General features: G+C 36.1%; 1 protein-coding gene across 2 annotated transcripts in view; it reads right to left on the minus strand.

Annotated features, from left to right (window-relative positions):
• LOC121320398 (nectin-3-like) overlaps window positions 1–22408 on the minus strand; it is a 127397-nt gene that overhangs the window by 57740 nt on the left and 47249 nt on the right. Inside the window, exons 2-6 of one of the 2 annotated variants that reach the window (XM_041258681.1) lie at window positions 15217–15558; window positions 11719–12018; window positions 9476–9593; window positions 9173–9324; window positions 1591–2265 (exon numbers count right to left, since the gene is read on the minus strand). In XM_041258681.1, coding sequence (XP_041114615.1) covers window positions 1673–2265; window positions 9173–9324; window positions 9476–9593; window positions 11719–12018; window positions 15217–15558 — 1505 coding nt within the window. In that variant the 3' untranslated portion in view covers window positions 1591–1672. Of the gene's footprint in view, window positions 1–1590; window positions 2266–9172; window positions 9325–9475; window positions 9594–11718; window positions 12019–15216; window positions 15559–22408 lie in introns of those variants that run through there. The other variant, XM_041258682.1, reaches the window with a different exon arrangement.

The following is a 22408-nucleotide window of genomic DNA, read 5'->3' on the forward strand; positions in this document are numbered from 1 at the left end:
AATGTATCAGCTAAATGAAGAATAATGACTAAGATTACATTTATTTTAATGAGTAGGTTCCAAGAATTATCAAAGTGTAAATGTTTTTGATGCCAGATTGAATGTATGATGTGATTTGTCTTTGAGTGATGTTATTTTTAGTGATATGAAATTACTGTCTGTTTCTAGTCATCTTGCCAGGACACTCTTGTAAAACAGGCCTCTGTCTCAATGTTTTTTTTTTTTCTGGTTAACAAATGAACTCTTAGTACTTTTTTTTTCCCTTCCTAGTTCTTTACAAACATTTGTAACAATGTCTTTTATTGGGTTAAATTTAAATGTACAACTAGACATCATGCAAATGGACCTCTCTCAAATGAGGACTGACCATTGTCCACCTCCAGAATCATTCCAGTGGCAAAATATCATTGCACTGTATCTGAAAGTAATCTGCTTTTACAGGAGTACCAGTACTGTGTTGCCATCAGGCAAACATAATGTGTTTCAAAGTTACCTTCAAATTAATCCAGTAAATTTTTTCTGCATTTCTGTGATTTCAGTGCACAGTTAAGTATGAATATCAGTGAAATATGATGATGCTCAAAATATGTAAGAGGTATCTGACAAACAGTCACAGGCATAAGGAATCGAACGGTAAAGAAAATACTTTCAAATCTAGCTTTTCTTTGCATTGTTTTCTGTGTTAAAACATACACATCTTTTTTTTTTTTTCTTACACGGCAATACTTTATATTTACATCAATTTTACTACAGTTTAACATCTGATCTTTTTCCAAGATTGTTGTGAAAAATAATAAATAACCGCAATTTTTGCATTCAATTTTCACAATATAAAGTATGGGATGGTCCTAAATTTCAGAATAAATGTTAACAACTATTATTTTTTATTTCCTTCTCTTACCTTTTATATCACGTTTGTCAGAAGTTGATCAATTACTCCCACCCACCAATAGCCGTCTTAACTGTTTCACCTAAATCTGATATGTCTGTGTAATCCTAATTATCCACCATGGTCTTGGATATCCTTATACTGGTAAGTCAAGCTGGGCTGGGCCCGTCACAAATTCTTCCAGCTGCCCTGTACTATAATATTACGCAGGTGACTTTCTGGAATGAGGAAATTAAAAGGAAAGAGCAATTCTAATTTCAGTTCTGAACTTAGCAGACAGTTAGTTAAATCAGAACTTTTAAAAACTTCAGTAAAACGGAGGAAAATAAAATAATAAAAATATCTGAAACTCTAACTAATGTAAAAAACTAAATAAATTAAAAAAAAATGCTTTCCACACAACGATAGATGTGGATTTAAAATGCCAGGCACGCAAACACAGCCATCAGCTGAATAACTTATGGCAAATAAACAAGCGCTAAAACGTAGGCAATTTAGATAACTCCAGCTTCTACTATACTTGAGATTAAGAAGGGTAACACCACCCTTATGCAGCTTTCCCAAATAAAGCTAAATACAATTACTAATACAATGTCATTGCTTGTCTTTTTTTTTTTGTAAAGCTCCAGAAACTAATTCACATATACCACATACGTATACCCAACAAAGTTAAAAGCATATTTAGCTTGTTTTTTTGTTTCTTAATGTAGGCCTATTTTTAAAGGCAATGAAGCTAGACATCTGACATTTTTGTGAAGTTTGTATCGTCTCTCTCCTATTATCCTACACATACCATTCTCTTCGAGAAATTACTGAACCATCTAAGTGAGACACAAAGTCACCATCATTTCCTTCGTAATAGTCATCTTGAGCATATTTGGTTCCAACTGGCATTCTATCTTCATAATAATCGACTGGCAGCGTATCTCCTTCTGTGCATCTGTTCATATTTTCCACATTGCCCCATTCGTTATTTTTCACATCTTTGGAGTAATCTGGGTAGATCACCTCATTTGTCTTTTGCTTAAGGCTGCCATTGTTGGGGTCGTTGTATTGATGAAGCTCATGAGGTTGCAGAACATCTAACGGAGATTCTTTCTGCATGTCAGATGGTCCTGTGTACTGCTTGGTGTAATAGTCTCCACGGAATGTCCTTCGTTTTTTCATGTAGCAAACTCCAACAAGGATGATCAGCAGTATTAGAAATAGGGCACCGCCAACAGCACCGCCAATTATAGTGCCTAAAGGTCCCTCGTGCAATGACTCCAGTGTTGGTGATGTGAACAGTGCTCTTTTTGTCGCTGCTAAACTTGTGATGCCAGCAGTCGTGTGAGGCAGTGGTGTTGTAGGTAAGGTGGTAGTAGTAGGAGGAGGATCTAATGGGAGGGGGAGAAAAGGGAAGGGGTGGGTTGACAGACAGAGAAAAGCACAGAATGTCAATGCAAACTACATCAGTAAAGGGTTGATATGAAAAGCACAAATAATGAGCACATTTATAAAACTATTTTAACTAGAACAAGAACAGTTACAGGGTTCTCATCTTAAAAAGGTGTGTCCTGGATTTTAAAATGTTTAGAACTCTTGTTGCTTTCAAAACATATGTATGATACTAGATTCAATGTTAAATTATTTTAAAATGGGTGCATTTAGTACAAAAATACAGTTGTACTGTGTATGCATAATGTCTTAGAAGGATAAGAAACCCGCAACTGTTGAATACTAGAAACCAGTAATTTAGGTACTTTTCTTTGTATCCGAAGAATGTTTTAAAAGAAAACATAACAATTAGCAACTATAAATTATTGCTGTAAAACATACATGGTGTTCCGTGTTTTCAGTTTTTATCTTTATATATATATATATATATATATATATATATATATATATAATATATATAATATATATATATATATAAAAAAAAAAAATCTGGAAAGTGTTCAGAATTTATTTTACATATACTAAAATAGGGATAAAAATCAGTAAAAAAATAATTAATTGAAACAATCAGGGGGGAACAAACCTCAGTATACACACTTTACATATGGAATATGATGCCTAGCAATTCTCATTTTTTATTAGGTTTAGTGTCCCTGGCATGTCTGATAAAGCAGAATCTGTGCAAGTCGAAGCCCAAGTCAACTGGTACTTTCTGAACTTTTGGTCAATCGCTGTCCTGATGGAAACAGTATCTACAGAAGGTATGAACATGACATCAGCACAAAACAAGCCAAATTTATTCGCCTTGAAATCATAATAATAAAATAAAATTGACAGAACTGGGAGGTGCAGGCCATTGGAAGACACATAAAAAAATCACACTGGACATTACCATCGTTCCACGTAAAGCATCATCATTTTGTGTCGAATATTTACGATTAAGATTGTTGGCGTTAGGCAGTGTTTTAGCTGATGGACAGACAGTACTGTCGCATGAAGTCACCGATACATACCTCTGCAATAAACAGTGGCTGTCGAGCAAAGCACAGCGCTCTGACAAACTCATTAACAGTCATTCTGTGCTCTTTTTTTATTAAAGCATGTGTAAAAGCTGTATAAATGGATTGTCTCTCAGTTCACTTTCTTGTTTTAGTTTAATGTGTGTACCTCAATGCAGCAGTATTTGCAGTGCTATGCATCCTCGCTCATCTGACCGACTTCTGCTATTTTTGCTTTTTGTTGACTTTGAAATACTCTTTTTTTTTTTTTTTTTTTTTTAATATTCATAAACTGATTTATGTTTTCTCCCCATTCCTCATCCACTAAAAATATTAGATTTTCTTGCAAGTATTTCAATTTAGTTTTTTAAAAAGGTAGTAGTTACGCTCAGCAATGGCCAACATAATCAGGTGATAGTGTGTTTGTGAACTGACAGAGAACCACAGTTGAACGTTATTTGATCCCCCGATGTCTAAACATCATCTGCTGTATCCTAGGATAGAGCGGAGGGCTGATACAATGTTGGAATCAAAATAACACAGCAATCAAATTTATTTTTAATCCAATTATTGTGTATTTCCTAGAAAATAGTACCGGGATAATATTTAATAACGGACAAAAATCGGGTACAAATAAGTAAAAACCGACGTCCAGTTAAAAAAAAAAGTCAAATCCTGCAATTTTTCAGTAAAATTTGGAATAAACCGGAAACACTGAACACGAAACACACAACGAACAGGAGGAGATGGAATGCTAATTGAAATAACAAACAATCTACCTAAAAGCAGACAACTACAAATGATCATATACTCATGGGGAGTTAGTGGGTTTACCCCCTTATATTTCTGCCACCCTTTTCAATCTAATAAATTCGTGGAAATGTGTCATAGGATGAAGTGATTACATCCGAACTCTGCTGTCATTTCAACCAGAGTATCAACAGGGTGTTGTAGGGGTTGCATCTTAAACAGACATCAAACAATTTGTATGCTGATCAAGCCCACCCCTTAAACCAACCAAAGTAGTTGACTGACCAAATTTGTTACCTCTCAAGCACAACATAGACTTTGATTGTCAAATTCCAAGTGGACCCCAGTGGACAGAATTCAGCACAAGTGGCACGCTGCGTTCAGGTCAGGATTGAGGTGAACTCTCAGAGCTGTGAGGGGAATCTCTTATAAAGTTTGCAGGCATTGTGCAATGCCTATTCTAAGCAATATTATTGGGAATGTTCAATAACAACTAGGAGACCAAACATTGGTTTCCTGGTAATCAAGACAAATCACCCATAACTAGAAGTGCCTTTTCATGAAGGCAGGAGCTACATACATTATTTATTCATTAGTGTTCTCATTATCTCCCCTCCATTGAGAGACTATTGGAGAATCAATACCAACAAATGCAGAGTATTTAATGTCTACCCAGTGTTTTTGCTGTCCCTGCAATAGCTGATGTAGAGAAGCATTTCTGTGTACACGGCTGTACTGTCTCAATTTACAGTTAAGAATCTAGTTAAACTTGTGAACGGTTGCAGTTAAAGTGAAAATACAACAATTACAGTTGTCTTTCTTTAAGCAGTGAATGGGCAATTTCAAAAAGTTTGTTCAGAAGAACCCACAAGTGTTTGCAAGATACCTTTTAAAATGACTGTACTGTGACAAAGCACCAGAGCTTGATAATGTAATAAATAACTTCCTACTGCTGCTATTAAATACTAAATAAACATTTACAAATAATGTACAATACTTTAAAAAAAATGCAGCCAAAGCATCAGATACTAGTAAAAGAATGAAGTACTAAAATGTACACAAAATTATCATCAGTTTTTTGAGATATGGAAGAGGATAAAATTACAGCCCAGTGTCTGTATATTTTGTTTGTGATGTTTTGCTCCTTAAAATATATAATTCTATAAATTCTGCAGAAATGGAAAATCATAATAAATACGCCTAAGTAAAATTTAACAGTGCAAATAATTAAGAACACTATTTTCCTGGATTCCCTCAATACTGCTTCTTGTGAAAGAAACCAAATTCAAGGTCAAACTGCTTCCCCTGAGCCAACAAACGGAATAGATGGAGCCTGAATTAGAACATAAATGAAGACTCAGAAAGGAAGAACCCCTGAATAGGGCCTCTACAAAATTCATAGTAACAGTCTTTGATGCACTGCTTGTGTCTTATAAAGAGATGTTCAGTTGTATATATTATACACACACAAACACTGTACTGCCGCCCTTACTCTTAATATAAGATAAGATAACTGAAGAAAACACCAAGCATTTAGTAAACATTAGCCACCAATTAATAGATCAAAATACACAATATGGAGGGAGACGTTTTGAATAGTTCAGATTTTGGGGAAATAGATAACAAGCTAAGGGTGCATTTAGAACAGTTACATATAACTGCAACAACAGAAGCTGATGGCCAAGTTAAAGTTAACATGCATCCAAATAAGAATTCAATGCAGATCATTAAACCCAACCAGGACTTGTGAAGGGTTTATTTTGAATTTTCAGATGTTGTTCTAAGAAAGCATTAGTGAGGGATAGGGCCTACATATTTGCTTCTAGCCACATTGAAGGACAATTCAAAATCACAAAACCCATTACTGAGAAAACAGACCACCAGGTTCTGGAAACCAGGTGTTTCTCACAACTGAATCCAGATCCAGGGCAAAAAAAACAGTTATTGGCTTGCTACAGTACAAATCAGTCCATGGTAAGTGTGTTACTGCTTGTACTTATACCATGCATTTGAAATGCAGATGGTCATGCATCAAACAAAGTGTTTAAACAGATTTTAATCTCTATATAAAATGTCAAGAATTTGAAGGAGTCACTCTCAACTTTACAAATGTGTTTGAAATGCCCCAAAACTTACTGGCTGTGCTATCAAAGAGTTAAGCACAAGTTGCTACACACTACAAATCAAAAAGAAAATGGTTTGCATTCACAAGTAAATCGGAAATGTAATTAACTCATTACATAATTTGCCAGTTCTTCATGAAATTAGAATTTTTCATTTTAAATTTGTGAAACATCTGAGGAATGTACAACTTTAAAAAGGGGTACTTTATCATGCACATTTTCATAATGCCATTATTGCCCATCTTGCAATTTGAATAATTTGCATGTTATACATTGATAGATGAAATAGTAGCCGTATCAGTCTAGAGATGAGAAGGATTATGACAAAAAGAAGGAGATGCGATACCTTTTATTGCACTAACCAAACAAATTTCAAGACCTCAAATTAAGCTTGTGATTAATTATTGTTTAGTTATTCCACTAAAAAGTATCACGTGTTATACACAAATTCTTACATCCAGTTCCTCTCCTTACCCCTCCTTTCCTGATAGCTACATTACTGGTAGACAATCTATGTTGTCCCTCTTCAATTCTACCCTGGGCTGCCCAACCCACTTTTAACATTTCTATGGCTTCAACTCTCTGTCTATCCCATTATATTTAGTGCTGCCTTATTTCTTTGCATGACTGTTCTAGTTTGTTTTTTCTGCTGAATCGAACCCCACTGTTCAACAGCTGCTTAAGAGTTGGCATGGCGCTTGGTGGCATTATTTGTTATTGCACTTGCTCACAAATGTACGTCTATTATTCATTTATAGATAAATCTCTTACCACACTCCAAATAAGGAACCTCTAAGTTGACTGGATCACTGTAACAGAATTCCATCACACTACAATGTAGTGAATTTATTTAAATATAAATTAGTCTCTAGTTGCCCACTCAGGGAAGTCAAAATGCAAGAAATGAGACATACATATTTAAGTTTGGGATCATGTAGAGCTCTGAAATAACAGACATTCACAAAACATCTCAGAAATATAAAACAATAGTTTATTTAAGAATAAAAAGGGGTGCATAACTAATCTAATATTACAGAAAGGAAAGGCTATTAGTTAGACATACACAAATAGTATACATTTAATTGATTTTATAGTCAAATGATTACAATGACCACAACATCATTAGCATACATGGTTAATATACTAATGTTAATTATGGCTGATCACACAAAGTGTCTACTTTGCATTAGTATTTTCAATACTCGTTTCTCATTGTAAATCGATCATGCTTCATAAAAAAATGCCCGAGAATTAATTTAACTTCCCATTCAGAACGGAATCCAACATTCCAGTACCTAATTTAGCAAATTAGTTTTACCATGTTAATTTAGTTTAGACTTGATGTACCAAACTAATAATATGTTATCAACCTCAGTTGATTATATATTCAAATTAACTCAGAAATGGGGCAATGATCAAATTCTCTGCATTTAGAGACAACTCCTTTGAGTTGCACATTTCAACAAACAAAATACATTTCTTACACACTCTAAAACAGGAAGTTATATTCTATTCCTAGTACAATTTTCCACTAACTTGATAGCATTTGCTACAGTTAATTTCTCGAGTTACAAAGTATTTATTATGTTGAATACTTATCGATTTTCAACAAATTAGTCATCAATCTTCTTAGGTGATGAACGCTGAAGCTTCTTCTCTCTGGATCTGAAGTTCCATTGAAAGAAGACGGTACTTTGCTTGAAGTACGCATTGTGTTGCGTCGGCTCGCAATAAACAAATAGTTCTTTTCAAATAGCGATCAGTTTGTTGATTTCCAAGTCTTGCAACATTATCTTTGTCGTTGGCAGTTTTCTAAATGGAAATATTTCAGTTGATCAGACGTAACTCAGTTCAGATAATGCATTGCAACTGAAAAGTTATGTAGTTCGTAGAAGTGTTTTCGTTGCAATTCTTAAGCCCAGCTGCAGGCTATGCTTCTGCCAGTTTCGTGGAGCGAAGTGGAAACCAAGACCCACTTTCAGATTAAGGCAGTGTCACGTATACTGTTTCAGTCTCTCTCATCAAGCAGCTAGGGTAAAGAGCTACAGCGCTCTTCAAAAAATGATTGCAGCCATTCTTCAGAACATTGGTTCTTCATTTTCTTCCGTAAATTCGAGCAATTATGCTCCCATGACTCAAACTTTCTTCAGAGCAGTTTAGCTTTCATTTAATTTCAGACCACACCACTTCCCCTCAGAATCACTTCTCCTGTTAGTCAAAGTTCAGACTTGGTTCTCTGTGTGAAGCCCTAGGTCTCATGGTGGGAGCATTCTTTCTCTCGTGTGGAAAATGTGCTCCGTTTCCTGCCTGGAGCTTTCTAGTGTGGGAAGCGTGCACTGTTTGAAAGTCGTGCAGCTGCTTTTGTTGTTTTCTCTTCAACCCTGTGATTGGACAGTTTGTTCATTTTGGACGGTGCCTAAGTCCAAGTGGAGTGTTTCCCATTGTTATCTTATCTTTCCTAGACAGCCCTTGTTCTCAATTGGTTCGCTATTTCGCCCTGTATGAGATGGACTGTTTTCTGTCCGAGGTGTCAAAGCATCCAAAACTGTCTGGCGTGCAAGATACTACTGCTGTCAAATGATTCACTCAGTAATGGGAGAAGATCAAACACTTGTCCAGCAGTTCATTTATGACTCTTTTTAAAAGCATCCTTTGTCAGTGGAGAAGTTTGTGACCAGAAACCAAGTAGACACAGAGAATGGCTTAGGACCCTCCTCTATATATTTCAATTCTGTTAATTTCATAAACAGAATAATATCATGACCCAATCTGACGCTACAACAGCAAATGTAGAGACATGCAATCATAGTACTAATAAAACAAGGATTGATGCATACAGGAAATTATTAAAATGTACATATTATAAAATATACATTTAGTGCGAGTGAAAAAGGTATAAATTAAAATGTATCACACATATTTTCCAATTAAAAAACAATCATATAACAAATAATTCTTGAAAGCAAGGTGCTCACCTAGTATGTAGATATTCCTTGTATTTGTCCTACTTCCAATATCATTTGTAACTTCACATTGGTACGTCCCTGAGTCATTATGATCCAAGGGTCTACCAAATATTAAGGTGTTGTTTGCTATTCGCAAACCTGCCGGCAGCTCTCCATTCAACCTGGAATGATTTAAAAAGAGATAAACCGCTCCAATTGGCAAAATAAAGGGATACAATGGCCACCAAAAACTATGAACAACAAGCCTCTAGTTAGTGTTAAAACATCCAACTAAAAAAGGTTATTTCTACAGTATAGAAGATCAATACATACCTGCTCCACGAATATTGTGTAGCCCCAGGATTGGCAGCAGCATTACATTTAAGTTGTACATTCTCCCTGCCAACGAACCAGTTATCATCATAACCAGTTATTGCAACTTCTGGTGCATCTGTAGTAGACAAAGCATTTTTCATTGTATCTACATACATATAGTAAAAAAGACAGCACTGATGCTGTGTCATCACCATAAAAAATGAAGAGCTATTGGTGTTTTAAAACAGTTGATCACCATGGCCTACAGTCCCAGTGTGTACATAAGTGTGTGGACAGACAAAGGCTTCCAGGTTCTGAATAATCTCCTAACCACTTTTCTTCACAGGTTGGTAAGAAACCGGGCCGATGCTGAAACAGAAAGCGTCTCTTTCGTTGGAAAGCCTGACAAAACTTACTTCGGCGAAAGGTACACAGCAAGAAATAAGATGCTGACCTTGTGGCAGCTGCTGATTGGAAGGTGGAAACCCTACCCAGCACTGTGGACGTGTTCCAGTCACATGACATCTTCAATGCTGATGAGACTGCTCTCTTCAGGGTTTTCAGGAGAGAGTCCTAGGTATGCCGAGGAAAGTTTGCAGGAGGCAAATAAAACCTATCGACCGCATTACATTGCTGTTGTGAAAACATGGACGGGACAGAGAAATGGTCTTCTTATGTTGATCGGAAAAAGCAAAAGCCTTCGCTATTTCCCCAAATAGCACTCAAAGCTGCCTCTGATCTATAGAAACTATGCTAAAGCCTGGAAGACTAGTTCACTGTTTCAAGAGTTGCTGAAGAACTGAAACCCCTACAAGACCATCACGTGTGCCTGTTAATTACAACTTACTCGGTCAATGTAAAGCTGTCGCATATTGTGTTTAAATGTTTGCATCCCAACACAACCTCAAATCATGCAGCTGATGGACATGGGTGTCAAACTTCAGAAGCCCACTATCGCACATGTCTGAATGCACACCTTTGAGCACAGGAGTACGAATGTGAACAGAACTTGTTATTTACAGTATTAAGTATTTGCAGTCCATTTATTCAGCGCTTGTCCAGGGAGTCAGGTCCAGTTTATTTTCACACGCACTGTTTATTTTATATGCGATTTAAAAAAAAAAAATAATTCAGAAAAAAACAAGTTTGAAAGGCAGTGAATCGCAAAACGACATTCAGTATTATATCTCCAGCCAAGCCCCCACTCTTGTTCGCTGTATTTCACATACCTCTTCATAGTCGTGCATACTGATAAATCCTCTCCTGATCACTCGTTTAATCACCAAACTCCTCAATAATGCGATCCAAGTCATTATTTAATTACTATAACATCTCAAAAAGCTCTGCAAATGTCTAATATTCTTTAAGCGTGGATGCAGAAGCAGCTACCACCTTTGTTATGTCCGTGTTATCTCTGTAGTGGATGGGGCTATGAGATACGTCCTTTATTTTTGTTTTTTTCGGTTTGATTCGACTCCTATTGGTCTCACTCGGCCATTGAAAGGTTTTCTCTGCTTTTTCCAGAGAAAAAAATGACTAGAGAACTGTTTTGACTAAACAACAATTTAATAAACAATTGTGCTTCAATACCATGAGCCTATAACTGCAGTATATCGCTGTTCCATACCGGTACAAGGGCCTTTCGTTTTGATTCCCAGAAAAAAAAGTTGCCATTATTTGAAAGTTACCAATAAGTTTCTAATAACTGGCATCTACAGTATTTCAGTGGTGGAACAATAGAGGTTTCTGAATTGTGACACACAACCAAACGATCTACACTGCTGCAGGAAATGGTTATAGAATAACAGATTGTTGGTACAGTATGGATGTGCCACCATATATCACTGAAGCTGGATGTTTTAACATTGTTTTATCTTCCAACACATCATACAAACATAGTCCATCTAAATGGGAAGTGTCAGTATAGTAATTCCTAAAATTTATATAAGACACTATTTTTTATATTGGGTTTTAAAACTACAGGTTAAACCCATGGTGTTGATTGGTTCTTAAGTGAGCACATGGTCATACAGTAGTCTTATTACTTACCCTCAGGCTTACTCAGGCTGCCATTACTATACGAGCATAATGCACACCTTTCTTTAATGCTTAGGTTCACTAAATGACTATGGCTGAAGTAAATTAGAACTAACTGTCAACATATGGCATACATGTTTAGAAAAAAAAAAATACAGTTTATAACCTTAAAAATAAAAAAAATAAAAAAAAAGCATTTAAAAACTATTAAATTTTGTACTTACGCAAGACATCCAGGGTAAATGGAATCCGTATCTCCGATTCTAATGCCGGGTGACGAATCACGCAAGTAAGTTGCTTTCCTTGGGCAAACCTGGTTGGTTTCCAATTGTACCGATTTTCAACAGTTACACAGTCATTAGGCTCGTCAATCAAGGTTTGAACAGGTTCTCCAAAAACCTCAGACACCCAGGTGATCTCTGCAGCAGGTTTTCCATTTTCAGCTGTGCACACAGCAACTACCGTCTCATTTCCCCCATCCATCAATGGATCAGAGCCACGTGACACACTTACCTTGGGCTCAACTAAAAAAAGAAAACAAAAAAAAAACAAAAAAAACACAAAGTATGAAGCATAAATTAGACTCAGGGATTATAATAAGAAACTAAGCTGAACAAATCTAATGCTTTCATCAGATTGCTGATTGCTAATGCTCAACAACACTATAATCCATGCAATCATTTGTTTGAATATAGATTAAACTGAGATACAAGGTTGTATTTTTTCCACTTTTGAAAAGTTACTCAAGATCCTGCTGTGTACTGTATTAATTAAATTCACTGAAAAATGAATGTTCCTTTAGAAATGTCTTCATGTGTAATTTAGTGATGTCATACCTAAAAACTGCAACATTACCAGTGGTAGGTAACCACAACCCTCAGGGACTAGGATCAGAAATTTTTTTATAAATACCATGCATGGTTTTGATTTTATACAAACTTGTTTGGCGGGTGCGCAGGCTCATCTACTTTAGATCATTTACTACAATTAGTGTGAAGAAGTTCATCGTCCAAGAGATCTTCTCCTTCTGTCATCCCATCAACAAAAAAATGTGTTCTTTCGGGTTGGTAAGCATTCTTGGTTATGAAGAGAGATTTAGTATGTCTCTTCATACTAAAGTAATTTATGTGCTTAAAAATCAAAACAATAGCTACTGAGCGATCTTTATACATCGATCCCTGAAGTTCCTCTGATGCACATTTTACAGCAGTAAATATTTTGATAATTTCTTTTTGGGTTTATGAACATTTTAGGCGATTTAGTGTGATTGCTGGTAATCTTTATGTTAATTTGAAAAAGAAAGAAAAGTAACACAATCTAATTCGATACATTTAATGGGCTGTCTGTCAAGGGCTAAGCGTCTTTCACAGACTGCAACACAGGAGATTACAGTTTTTTTTTTATTTTTTTATTGGAACAATTTTAAATTGAGTTTATAATATCAAACAAATATTCTCTGGGAATATACTTACTTATATTTGAAAACAAGAGTCGATTCATCAAACCCACAGTAATAGTCCAGTCTGGCAGTTTTAAAACTCAACAAGACATTAATGAAGGTTTGTCACTTGCTATTGATGCTGACAACCAGAAACGGCCATTATATTTCAATAAGCAATTATTAGACCATGAGTTCAAATTTGTAAGATCTGTAAAGTAGTACCAAAAAAAAGGATCATGCGATAAAAATAATTGCAATAATGCTGTGCTAAAAAAGTGCCAACAACTGCTAGCCTGATAACAGACCCAGACCCTCATTGCAGGGTCTGGGTCTGTTCTTCTTAACGGTGCTCTTCAGCCATCTACTGACTGGCCAAATCATGTATATAGTTTTAATATTTTACTGCATGATTGTACACAACACACTATTTTCTGTAAAGCATGTCACAAATTTTTAACATGGGACAGTTATTATACGAGACAAATATCAGGAATAGCAGTTTTGAACTTTCAAAATATTTTTCCATTATCATCATATACCAAAGGGATCTGTGAATAGAGTTACAGTTTATCAAGGTAACTTAGAATCCAAGATGCCCAATAAATAGTTGAAGCAGCAGCAGCTGTCGGAGTTGCAGACTGAAACAACCAGATCTGCAGCATATTGACATGGCATCTGACCCTTACCCTAAGCCAGGATCAGCAGTCAGAGAAAAAAACTGGATAACCCCGTCCCAGAAATAGAAAACAAGTACACCTCCTTTCCTCACCTCCCACCAGTAAAGCCATTTGGCATTCTTTTTATACTAATTATAGTGCCTGTTCTCCAGCTATGACTAACTCCTCTGTGAATGTGGAACAGTAGTGGCAAGATGTCTGGCCCCACCACAGTAATAATGGCATACTGTAATACAGGAGGCACACACAAGTTTAGCTAGACTCACAAACTGAGAAATACATTTGACAGCACAAACTAAACCATTCTGAGGCAGGAATGTGACCTCCACAATGTCACAAATGTCCAAGAAAGTCTTTCAGTAGCTTACAACTCCTCTGCAGCAGCTGGCATACTATATTTTGAGTATGGATTGCTTTGTGGTTACTGTATGCAACCAACAGTAAATATAGTAACCTCCATTACAATTCTTATTACTAAAAAGATACATTAAATATTAAGCAGTTACTGGGTTTTCCATCTATCTGCATTGTTACAGACCATGTAGTATCACTACATAGCATCCTATTGTTCCACTGTGGAGAGATACAAGGTAATCCTTCAAAGTTAACATCCATATTTTTGGGGGTTCTTTTGCACCTTTCTGCTTCTGAGGGTTACAAAAACTATACATTTTTCACGTGCACCAATCACAGCTCTTGCTTACTGGCAGAATTAGCAGTTGCAACGGAGATGGGGGAGATGTAGAAAAGGTGTGTTTCTTCTAAAGTTTAATGATTTAGCCATACAGATTAATTTTGTAATATATTCAATTTTTTCCAATGATTGCAATATCCTTGTTTTAAGGTTTTACTGTTATATACTACTGTATAAATAGGAAAACAAATAATCATTCTAAGGCAGTCCTTATTTAGTTATGTCTCAGTTTAAAGGAGGACTAATTTGACTGGAAACTAAAACATGTAGTTATTAACCCTTGGCAGTCCAGTGCAGGGCGCCTCTGTGTATTGCTCAGATCCACCCTCAGCTCCTATTGGTCTCACTCGGCCACTGAAAGGGTTTCTCAGCTTTTTCCAGATAAAAAACAACTAGAGACCTGTGCTTAACTACTTAACTACTCCTCTTTTTGAGGATGTCGGACAGGGTCCGTTATTGAACTGGAAAGGGAAAATTGCAATGTCGGACATGGTCCGACATAGGACCACAAAGGGTTAAATGTGGCACATTTCATTGCAATCTTCTGCCATTGAACACCTAGAGAGTAAAGGCCCTTCCCCTCAAATATGCACAACCACATCATGAATGTGAACAGGAATAAACACACATGCACACAAATAAATGTATTCTTGCACCCATTTTACCCTAAATACTATAACATCACAAATAACAATTTGTTTTAAGGGACTAAAACTAATTTGTTAAAAAAAAAAAAAAAAAAAAAAAAAAAAAAAAAAATGTGACAAAATATAAGTTTTATGATCATACCTCATTTACAGTAGTGCTGGGGCATATTTTCAGGTATTAGTTTATTAGAATATTTCTTTGAATTTTAAACATGCCCATCCCACCACTAACGTTTCAATTTTTCTTATAGTATTATACATACCCATTACAGTAACAGTGGTCGATGCTTGTGTGTTGCCATAAGGGAATGTTACCACCTTGCACGTGTACTCTCCAGCATCAGTAAAGCTCACTTCTTTCAGTACTAGGGTTGCATCATTCTCAGATGGGGTTTTGAACGAAAGTTTATCCTGATATTCATCAGGAATAGAAATTCCATATGTCGGATTAAAAACAGCAAGTGTTTGTGTACTTCCATTGTGAACTTTCTCCCAGGAAATCTGCGTCAGTGCCTCTTGAACGTGAACCACACACATCAGCTCGATCTTTTTTCCCAAAATTGCTGTAATATGTGGATCAACTATAACTCGTTCTGTGCTGACCCCTGTAGATAAAAGAAAAAATACATAAATAAAAATCACACACACACACACACACACACGTACATAAAGCTTGTATGTACTGTAGCAAATCTCCCTTTCACAAAAAAATGAACTTAGAAAAACATTTACAGTGCCTCTCAATCAAATCATGCAGCTTATTTTTTCTCTTAAACATCAGATCTTGAATTAAATAAGGCTTGCACACATACACAGTAGTAACTGAAAGCAAACATACTGAATTATGTTTAACCTTCAGGGCTGATGTACAATTTACAGCCATTCGTCCAACAGCCCTTGTGCAAGACCCATCTCCAGGGAAACCACTGTATGCTCTATTTGCAGCTCGTGACAGTCAAAAGTTTGGACGGATAAGTGCTTCCAACGTATTTAGTGGTCTGTTTCATAAACATATTTTAACATCTTCTATAGCAAAAAATGACATTTCCTATATTGGTGTGTGCCAGCATCTATGCAGTGGTAGAGTAGCTAAAAGTCATAGAGATGTTTGCTGTGAAACAGCCAACGCCACTTCTGCAATGTACGTACAGTAGCAACATCTTGTTTTACCAATCAAACTGAAGTTTGTCTGCCGATCGCAGTGCAAGATGTACAGTCAGACAAGTATTGACACCCTACACTTGATATAAGATAATTAAAACAAATACAAGCATTTAGTTAACATTAGTCACTAATTAATATGCCAAAGACCAAAATACCCAACGTCTATATATATATATATATATATATATATTATATATATATATATATACCATATCAAACTGAAGTTTGTCAGCCGTATTCAGACCCCTGCAATTCTGTACATTACAGAATTACAAATGTACATTGAAATTTCGTTCTGTTGATATTTTATTTTTAAACACTTCAAAATCAATTATTGTAAGGTGACATTGGTTTTATGTTGGGAAATGTTTTTAAGAAAAATAAAAAACTGAAATATCTTGCTTGCATAAGTATTCAACCCCTGTGCTGTGGAAGCTCCCAGTTTGCACCGATGAAAGAAATTGCCCTAACGAGGACACAATTACCTTACCATTGGCCTCCACCTGTGAACCATTAAAGTTGCTGTCACATTTTCTGGATAAAAACCCCACTGTTGAAGGATCATTGGTAAGGCTGTGAATCTGAAGGAAAATGAAGACCAAAGAGCATTCTACAGAAGTTAGAGATAAAGTAATACAAATGCATAGATTAGGGAAAGGGTACAAAATAATATCCAAGTGTTTGGATATCCCAGTGAGCACAGTTGGATCAATAATCAGGAAGTGGAAGCTGCATCACACCACCCAGGCACTGCCAAGAAAAGGCCGTCCCTCAAAACTCAGCGCTCAAACAAGGAGACTTGTGAGAGAAGCCACAGAGAGGCCAACAATCACTTTGAAGGAGCTACAGAGTTCAGTGGCTGGGAGTGGAGTAATGGTGCACCAGTCAACCATATCAAGAGCTCTGCATAACACTGGCCTGTATGGGAAGGTGGCAAGAAAGAAGCCGTTACTCAAAAAGTACCATCTGAAAGCACGTCTGGAGTTTGCCAGAAAGCATGAGAGTGACCCAGCTGCGATGTGGGAAAAGGTTTTGTGGTCAGATGAGACCAAGATAGAGCTTTTTGGCCAAAACTCAAAGCGCTATGTGTGGCGCAAACCTAACACTGCCCATGCCTCAAGACACACCATCCCTACAGTGAAGTATGGTGGTGGCAGCATCATGCTGTGGGGATGCTTCTCATCAGCAGGGACTGGGCATCTTGTTACAATTGAAGGAAGAATGGATGGAGCAAAATACAGGAAAATACTGCAAGAGAATCTGCTTCAGTCCACTAAAAAACTGAAGCTTGGGAGGAAATTCACCTTTCAGCAGGACAATGATCCCAAGCACAAGGCCAAAGCAACATTGGAGTGGCTCAAGAACAAAAAGGTGAATGTCCTACAGTGGCCCAGTCAAAGTCCTGATCTCAATCCCATTGAGAATCTGTGGCACTATTTGAAAATTGCGGTCCACAAGCGTCGTCCAACCAACCTGAACAACCTGGAGCAAATCTGCCAAGAAGAATGGGCCAAAATCACTCCGACACTGTGTGCAAAGCTGGTACATACTTACCCCAAAAGACTTAAAGCTGTTATTGCAGCGAAAGGTGGCTCTACCAAATATTAATGTGTGGGGGTTGAATACTTATGCAAGCAAGATATTTCAGTTTTTTATTTTTCTTAAAAATATTTCCCAACATAAAACCAATGTCACCTTACAATAATTGATTTTGAGTTTAAGTGTTTTTTTTTTTTTTTAAAAAATATCTAACAGAACGAAATTTCAATGTACCATTTATAATTCAGTAATATGAGTGAATTGGTCAGGGGTCTGAATACTTTTGCAAGCCACTGTGTGTGTGTGTCTATATATATATATATATATATATATATATATATATATATATATATATATATATATATATATATATATAATATATATATATATAAAAATCAAGCACTTAAGCAATTTCAAATATTTATTCAAGAAAGTATTGGTACCCCCTGCATGTAAATATGTGGCAGGGCAGTGTCCGGCTGGTAAAATGTTTGTTAGAATAAAAATGTATTGGTTTGTGTTAATTTAAATAAAAACAAACAATGTTTTTGTTATAGTTTGATGTGGTTTAGCAGGGGCAATGTTTGGAGCATGTCTCTGCCAGACTTCATCCCGTTAGAATGAGTGGTCGGCAGCTAATGATTTATTGGCAAATTGGCTGTCGACCACGCATATTCAAACTCTTTTGCAGAAGGTGGCCATCTCTGAATTGCTTAAATGATTGCCAATTCGGAGATGGCCACTTGTATATAAGCGTGTCTTTGTCTGTGTTGGGGATGGGTGTTCATAGAGGAGGAAAGTGAATGAGGTAAAGATTTAAAAGAACACCAGCTGCTACCCATGCTGCAAGGACCAGCCTGATTCTTGTTTGGTGTCGGGATTTTGAGTTTGTGATTTGTTTGTGTTCAGTCTGTTTATTTTGGCTCTATGAGCTGTGTTTTTGATGTCCTTTTGATTTTCTTTTTATTTAAATAAATACAAGCCCAGCGCTTCAACCTGCAATACTAGCCTGTGTCAACTTGCTGGTCTGGGGGATGTCACCACTTGCCCTTCATGTCACAGCATCTTTACATTAAAAGTCTGTAAAAATCTTATAGAACTCATTAAAAATATATTAATTGAAAACCATTACAAAGTAACTAAGCTGCATTATAAAGTCAATAGCTAGAATAAGAAGTAATTATTTCCAACATCTGTTAAAGAAGAATGTTTTGGCAACACAGCAGATGATGGTCAAAGACAAAGAAATTGGATTCACATTTGTGAAAAGCACTTGTAGCAAACTGCAACAAAGGAAATGGCTACAGAACAGTATCAAAGAAATATGGAATATATAAATTCACAATCAGAGAAATAATCAAGAACCACCACAGGACAAATTCAACTGAAGTGCTTGAAAGAAAGAAGTGGGCATCCAAAGAAAATTGTGTGTACAGCAGGTAGGAGAATCATCCAGACAGCTAAAAAAAAAAAAAGTATCTACGAAAGTACTTAAAGATTTAGAAGCATTGGGCATAATTGTGCACAAAAGAGCTGTACAAAGGTACCTGAATACAGAAGAGTTGTATGCTTGCAGACCTTTAATAGATGCACGTAGAAAATTAATACAAATGATCTAAAATTTGCCAAGAAATATGAACTGGAATCTGAAGCATTCTTCAACAAAAGGATCTCGTCCAATGAGTCTAAAATATAACTTTCCCCCCAAAAATGGATCACAGTATGTTTGGAGAAAAAAAGGGAAGCCTTCAAAAGAAGAGAACCTTACACAGTACCTACAGTTCAACACGATGGTTCGATCATGACATGGGGATGTTTTAGCAGTTCAGGGACTAGACATTCATGTGATTGAAGATCGAATGAATGCTGACATGTATCAAAGCATTCTACAAAGTACAATGATATCACCTGCTCGGAGGCTGACTGCCAGACAATTTAGCTTCCAACATGACAACAACCTGAAGCATATGGCTGAGCTAACTCTGGAATTCTTTAAGAAAACTAAGATAAAAGTTACTGAAGGACCTTCATAGTCACCTGATCTTAATCCAATAGAAATGCTTTGGACTGATCTGAAAAAAAAGCTGCAGTCAATTTGTTTCAAATGTTATAATCTTGCTAAGGTTTTTTCTCACTCTTGTTTAATTTAAACCCATCAGATGTCAAAAAACTTCTTTCAGTAAAAGCAGTAAGTAGCCTATCCATCAGCAGGCATAAAATCTTTGACCTGTGTGTTTTGGTCAAACACAGACTGCTCTGGCATGTCCCTTTTGTGCTATAAGTCATTAGATCCTTTTGCATGGAAGGCCTCGTTTGCAAGGGTGTGCAGTTCTTTGATGGATTCAGATTCAGTTAAAATGTTTTTGCCCACTGACGATGGGAATGGGAATGTAGATGGGAGCCCAGCTAACAAGATTTATGTTTTTGCAGGTATCAAGTAAAGACCCTGGTTGACCACACGTCTGATGTAAAATGCTGGATGCACAGGCTTGTCGTGGTGTTCACAGAACCAGTCCGAGCAAACCCTGTTGGGAACGTGCTGAGTTATTAGAAATTAACTGGATGATTTAAATTAACTTGTGTTGATTTTAATAATATGACATACGCTTTGTCAATAATTATAGTAATACTGTATATACTCCTTTCAAATAGATCTGTAAAACCATTTGAAAATAGCAGTCTATGAAAGCACCTGCTGGAAGAAGTCAAACTTGGCAGGCTCTTATAAGGCCTTGTTAGCATATTCCAGTTTTATGAGAAAAAGTTGCTTCTTTCGTTACTTTACTTTCATTACTTCATGTTTCATATTAATCAACACTGTCAGAATATTGTAATAATTGTACTGTGTTTTAAAGAATATAAAACCAGCATAAATAATATTGCAGCAAATTATGAACAGGTTACAATGATTTGAACTAAGAAAACTGAACAAATGTTAATGTTAGAAAAAAAGCTTGTACATGTGCCTTTGTTATTCGTGCTTATACACTCCTAGAAGCCAGTAACCTTGAAAGAAGCAGGCATCTGGGGGAACTAAACACGAAGGCTAGGTATTGCAAATTAGCAAAACCAAAAGGATAACACTTTTTAGACAAAACGATATTTGAAACTAAAAAGATTTGATTTTATTTGATTGTGTTGTTACTAAGCATAAATAAAAAAAAAAAGATATAATAGTGACAAAACTGAAGAGAAATAACATGTTTCAAGTATTTTGATAATATTTAAACTAACAAGTGTTTTTGCTTGTTTAAGGCTCTACTGTAATACAAATAGACTGTACAAGCAGGAGCGAGCATTTGATATAATTTAATCAATTTAAAGAATTAGTTCAGTTTCTTTTTCCAACTAAAGTAAAAATCTTTTAGACATTACAATATCCATTAAATTAAATAATATACATGTTTAGTTTATATAAAGGTTTTACTGCAATTAAAAAAAAAAAAAAAAAAAACAAGAACTGTTAGGTTGGAATATTAGAGTGTAAACTGTAATCAATAATTTAGTTCACAATAAATCAACAGAAAAATAGCCTTTCCCTTATCTGCTTGCAAGCAGAGCTGTGCTAGATATGGAAGGTTCTTTTTGGCAGTCAAAGTGAGATTTACTTGTAGTCTGCAGTTTTGAATCCAAGGTCTTTCTATGATAAGAAAACCTGGCAGTCGTTCCGAGCATTCCACGAATTAGGGGAGTTGTATCCAGTATCAGTTCTTATCAAATAAGTAGCAACATTCTTTGGGAGAAAACTGAGTTCATGCAGTGAATTTGGAGAAGTGCTTATAATGGTGTTTCATATTAATCAAAACAATAGTCTTGGCAAGAAAACAGGGTGTCTGAATCCTGCTTGAGCAGGTAACTTTTAGAAACAGAGAGAGGTCAGGCATAGCCCGAGAATGGCAGTTAAATAAGGCTATTTTACTTAACATGTTCATTGTAGTTAAAATTTTTAACTAAAATAACTGAACTGACCGCTGTATGCTTATTCAAAGGCAGTCTTTGTCCCATACTTTATCACACATTTGTATGGAGTTAAACCCATTGACAACACACTAAAAAGGTAACATAATATGTGGCTAAGAGGGACATATATTTGTGACCCAGCTTAACATAATCAAATAGAGCTGGTGTTACATATTAAAAACACCTCTCATATATACACATATACTTGTACTACATTATAGGAAGGATTCTGTGAACTTTGGTCCACCTGACATTTTAGAAAAAGGAGGAGTTGGAAAAAAACAGCGATGAAATCATGTTCCAGCATTTTTTGGCAAGAAGTTATGTCCAATCTGTTGTGAAAAAGGAGTTGACCAAATTCTTCATGAATGTATAATTAACTTAAAAGATAAGAAATGTCAAGGCCGAGTGATGATTAGATTTACTTGGGACTTGTGATGTATTCAATGAAGGGAATATCCTATATAAGCCCAGAGCAAGACCCCATTCGATACCATTGAACTTCCTAACTACAAGTTGTGTGGTCCATGCTCTGGAGATCTCTGAAAAACTGACTGCTGTTTGGTCGGAGTCAAGTCTCTGCCTTTAGGAGACAGTTTTTATTTTTCAATATATCCTACACTACACTTCCTTATAATGGAAGGTAAGCATATATTTGGCTTTAATATCTCTTTTATATTAATGAGTTGCTATAAGGTATGTCAATTATGTTTTAGTCTTAAGAGACAGATAGACAAACAGATGGATAGATATACAGAGAACTACAAAAGTATTTGGACAGTGACTCATTTT

This window comes from Polyodon spathula, chromosome 9 (assembly GCF_017654505.1).
Source record: "Polyodon spathula isolate WHYD16114869_AA chromosome 9, ASM1765450v1, whole genome shotgun sequence".
In the NCBI taxonomy this organism is placed as follows: Eukaryota; Metazoa; Chordata; class Actinopteri; order Acipenseriformes; family Polyodontidae; genus Polyodon; species Polyodon spathula.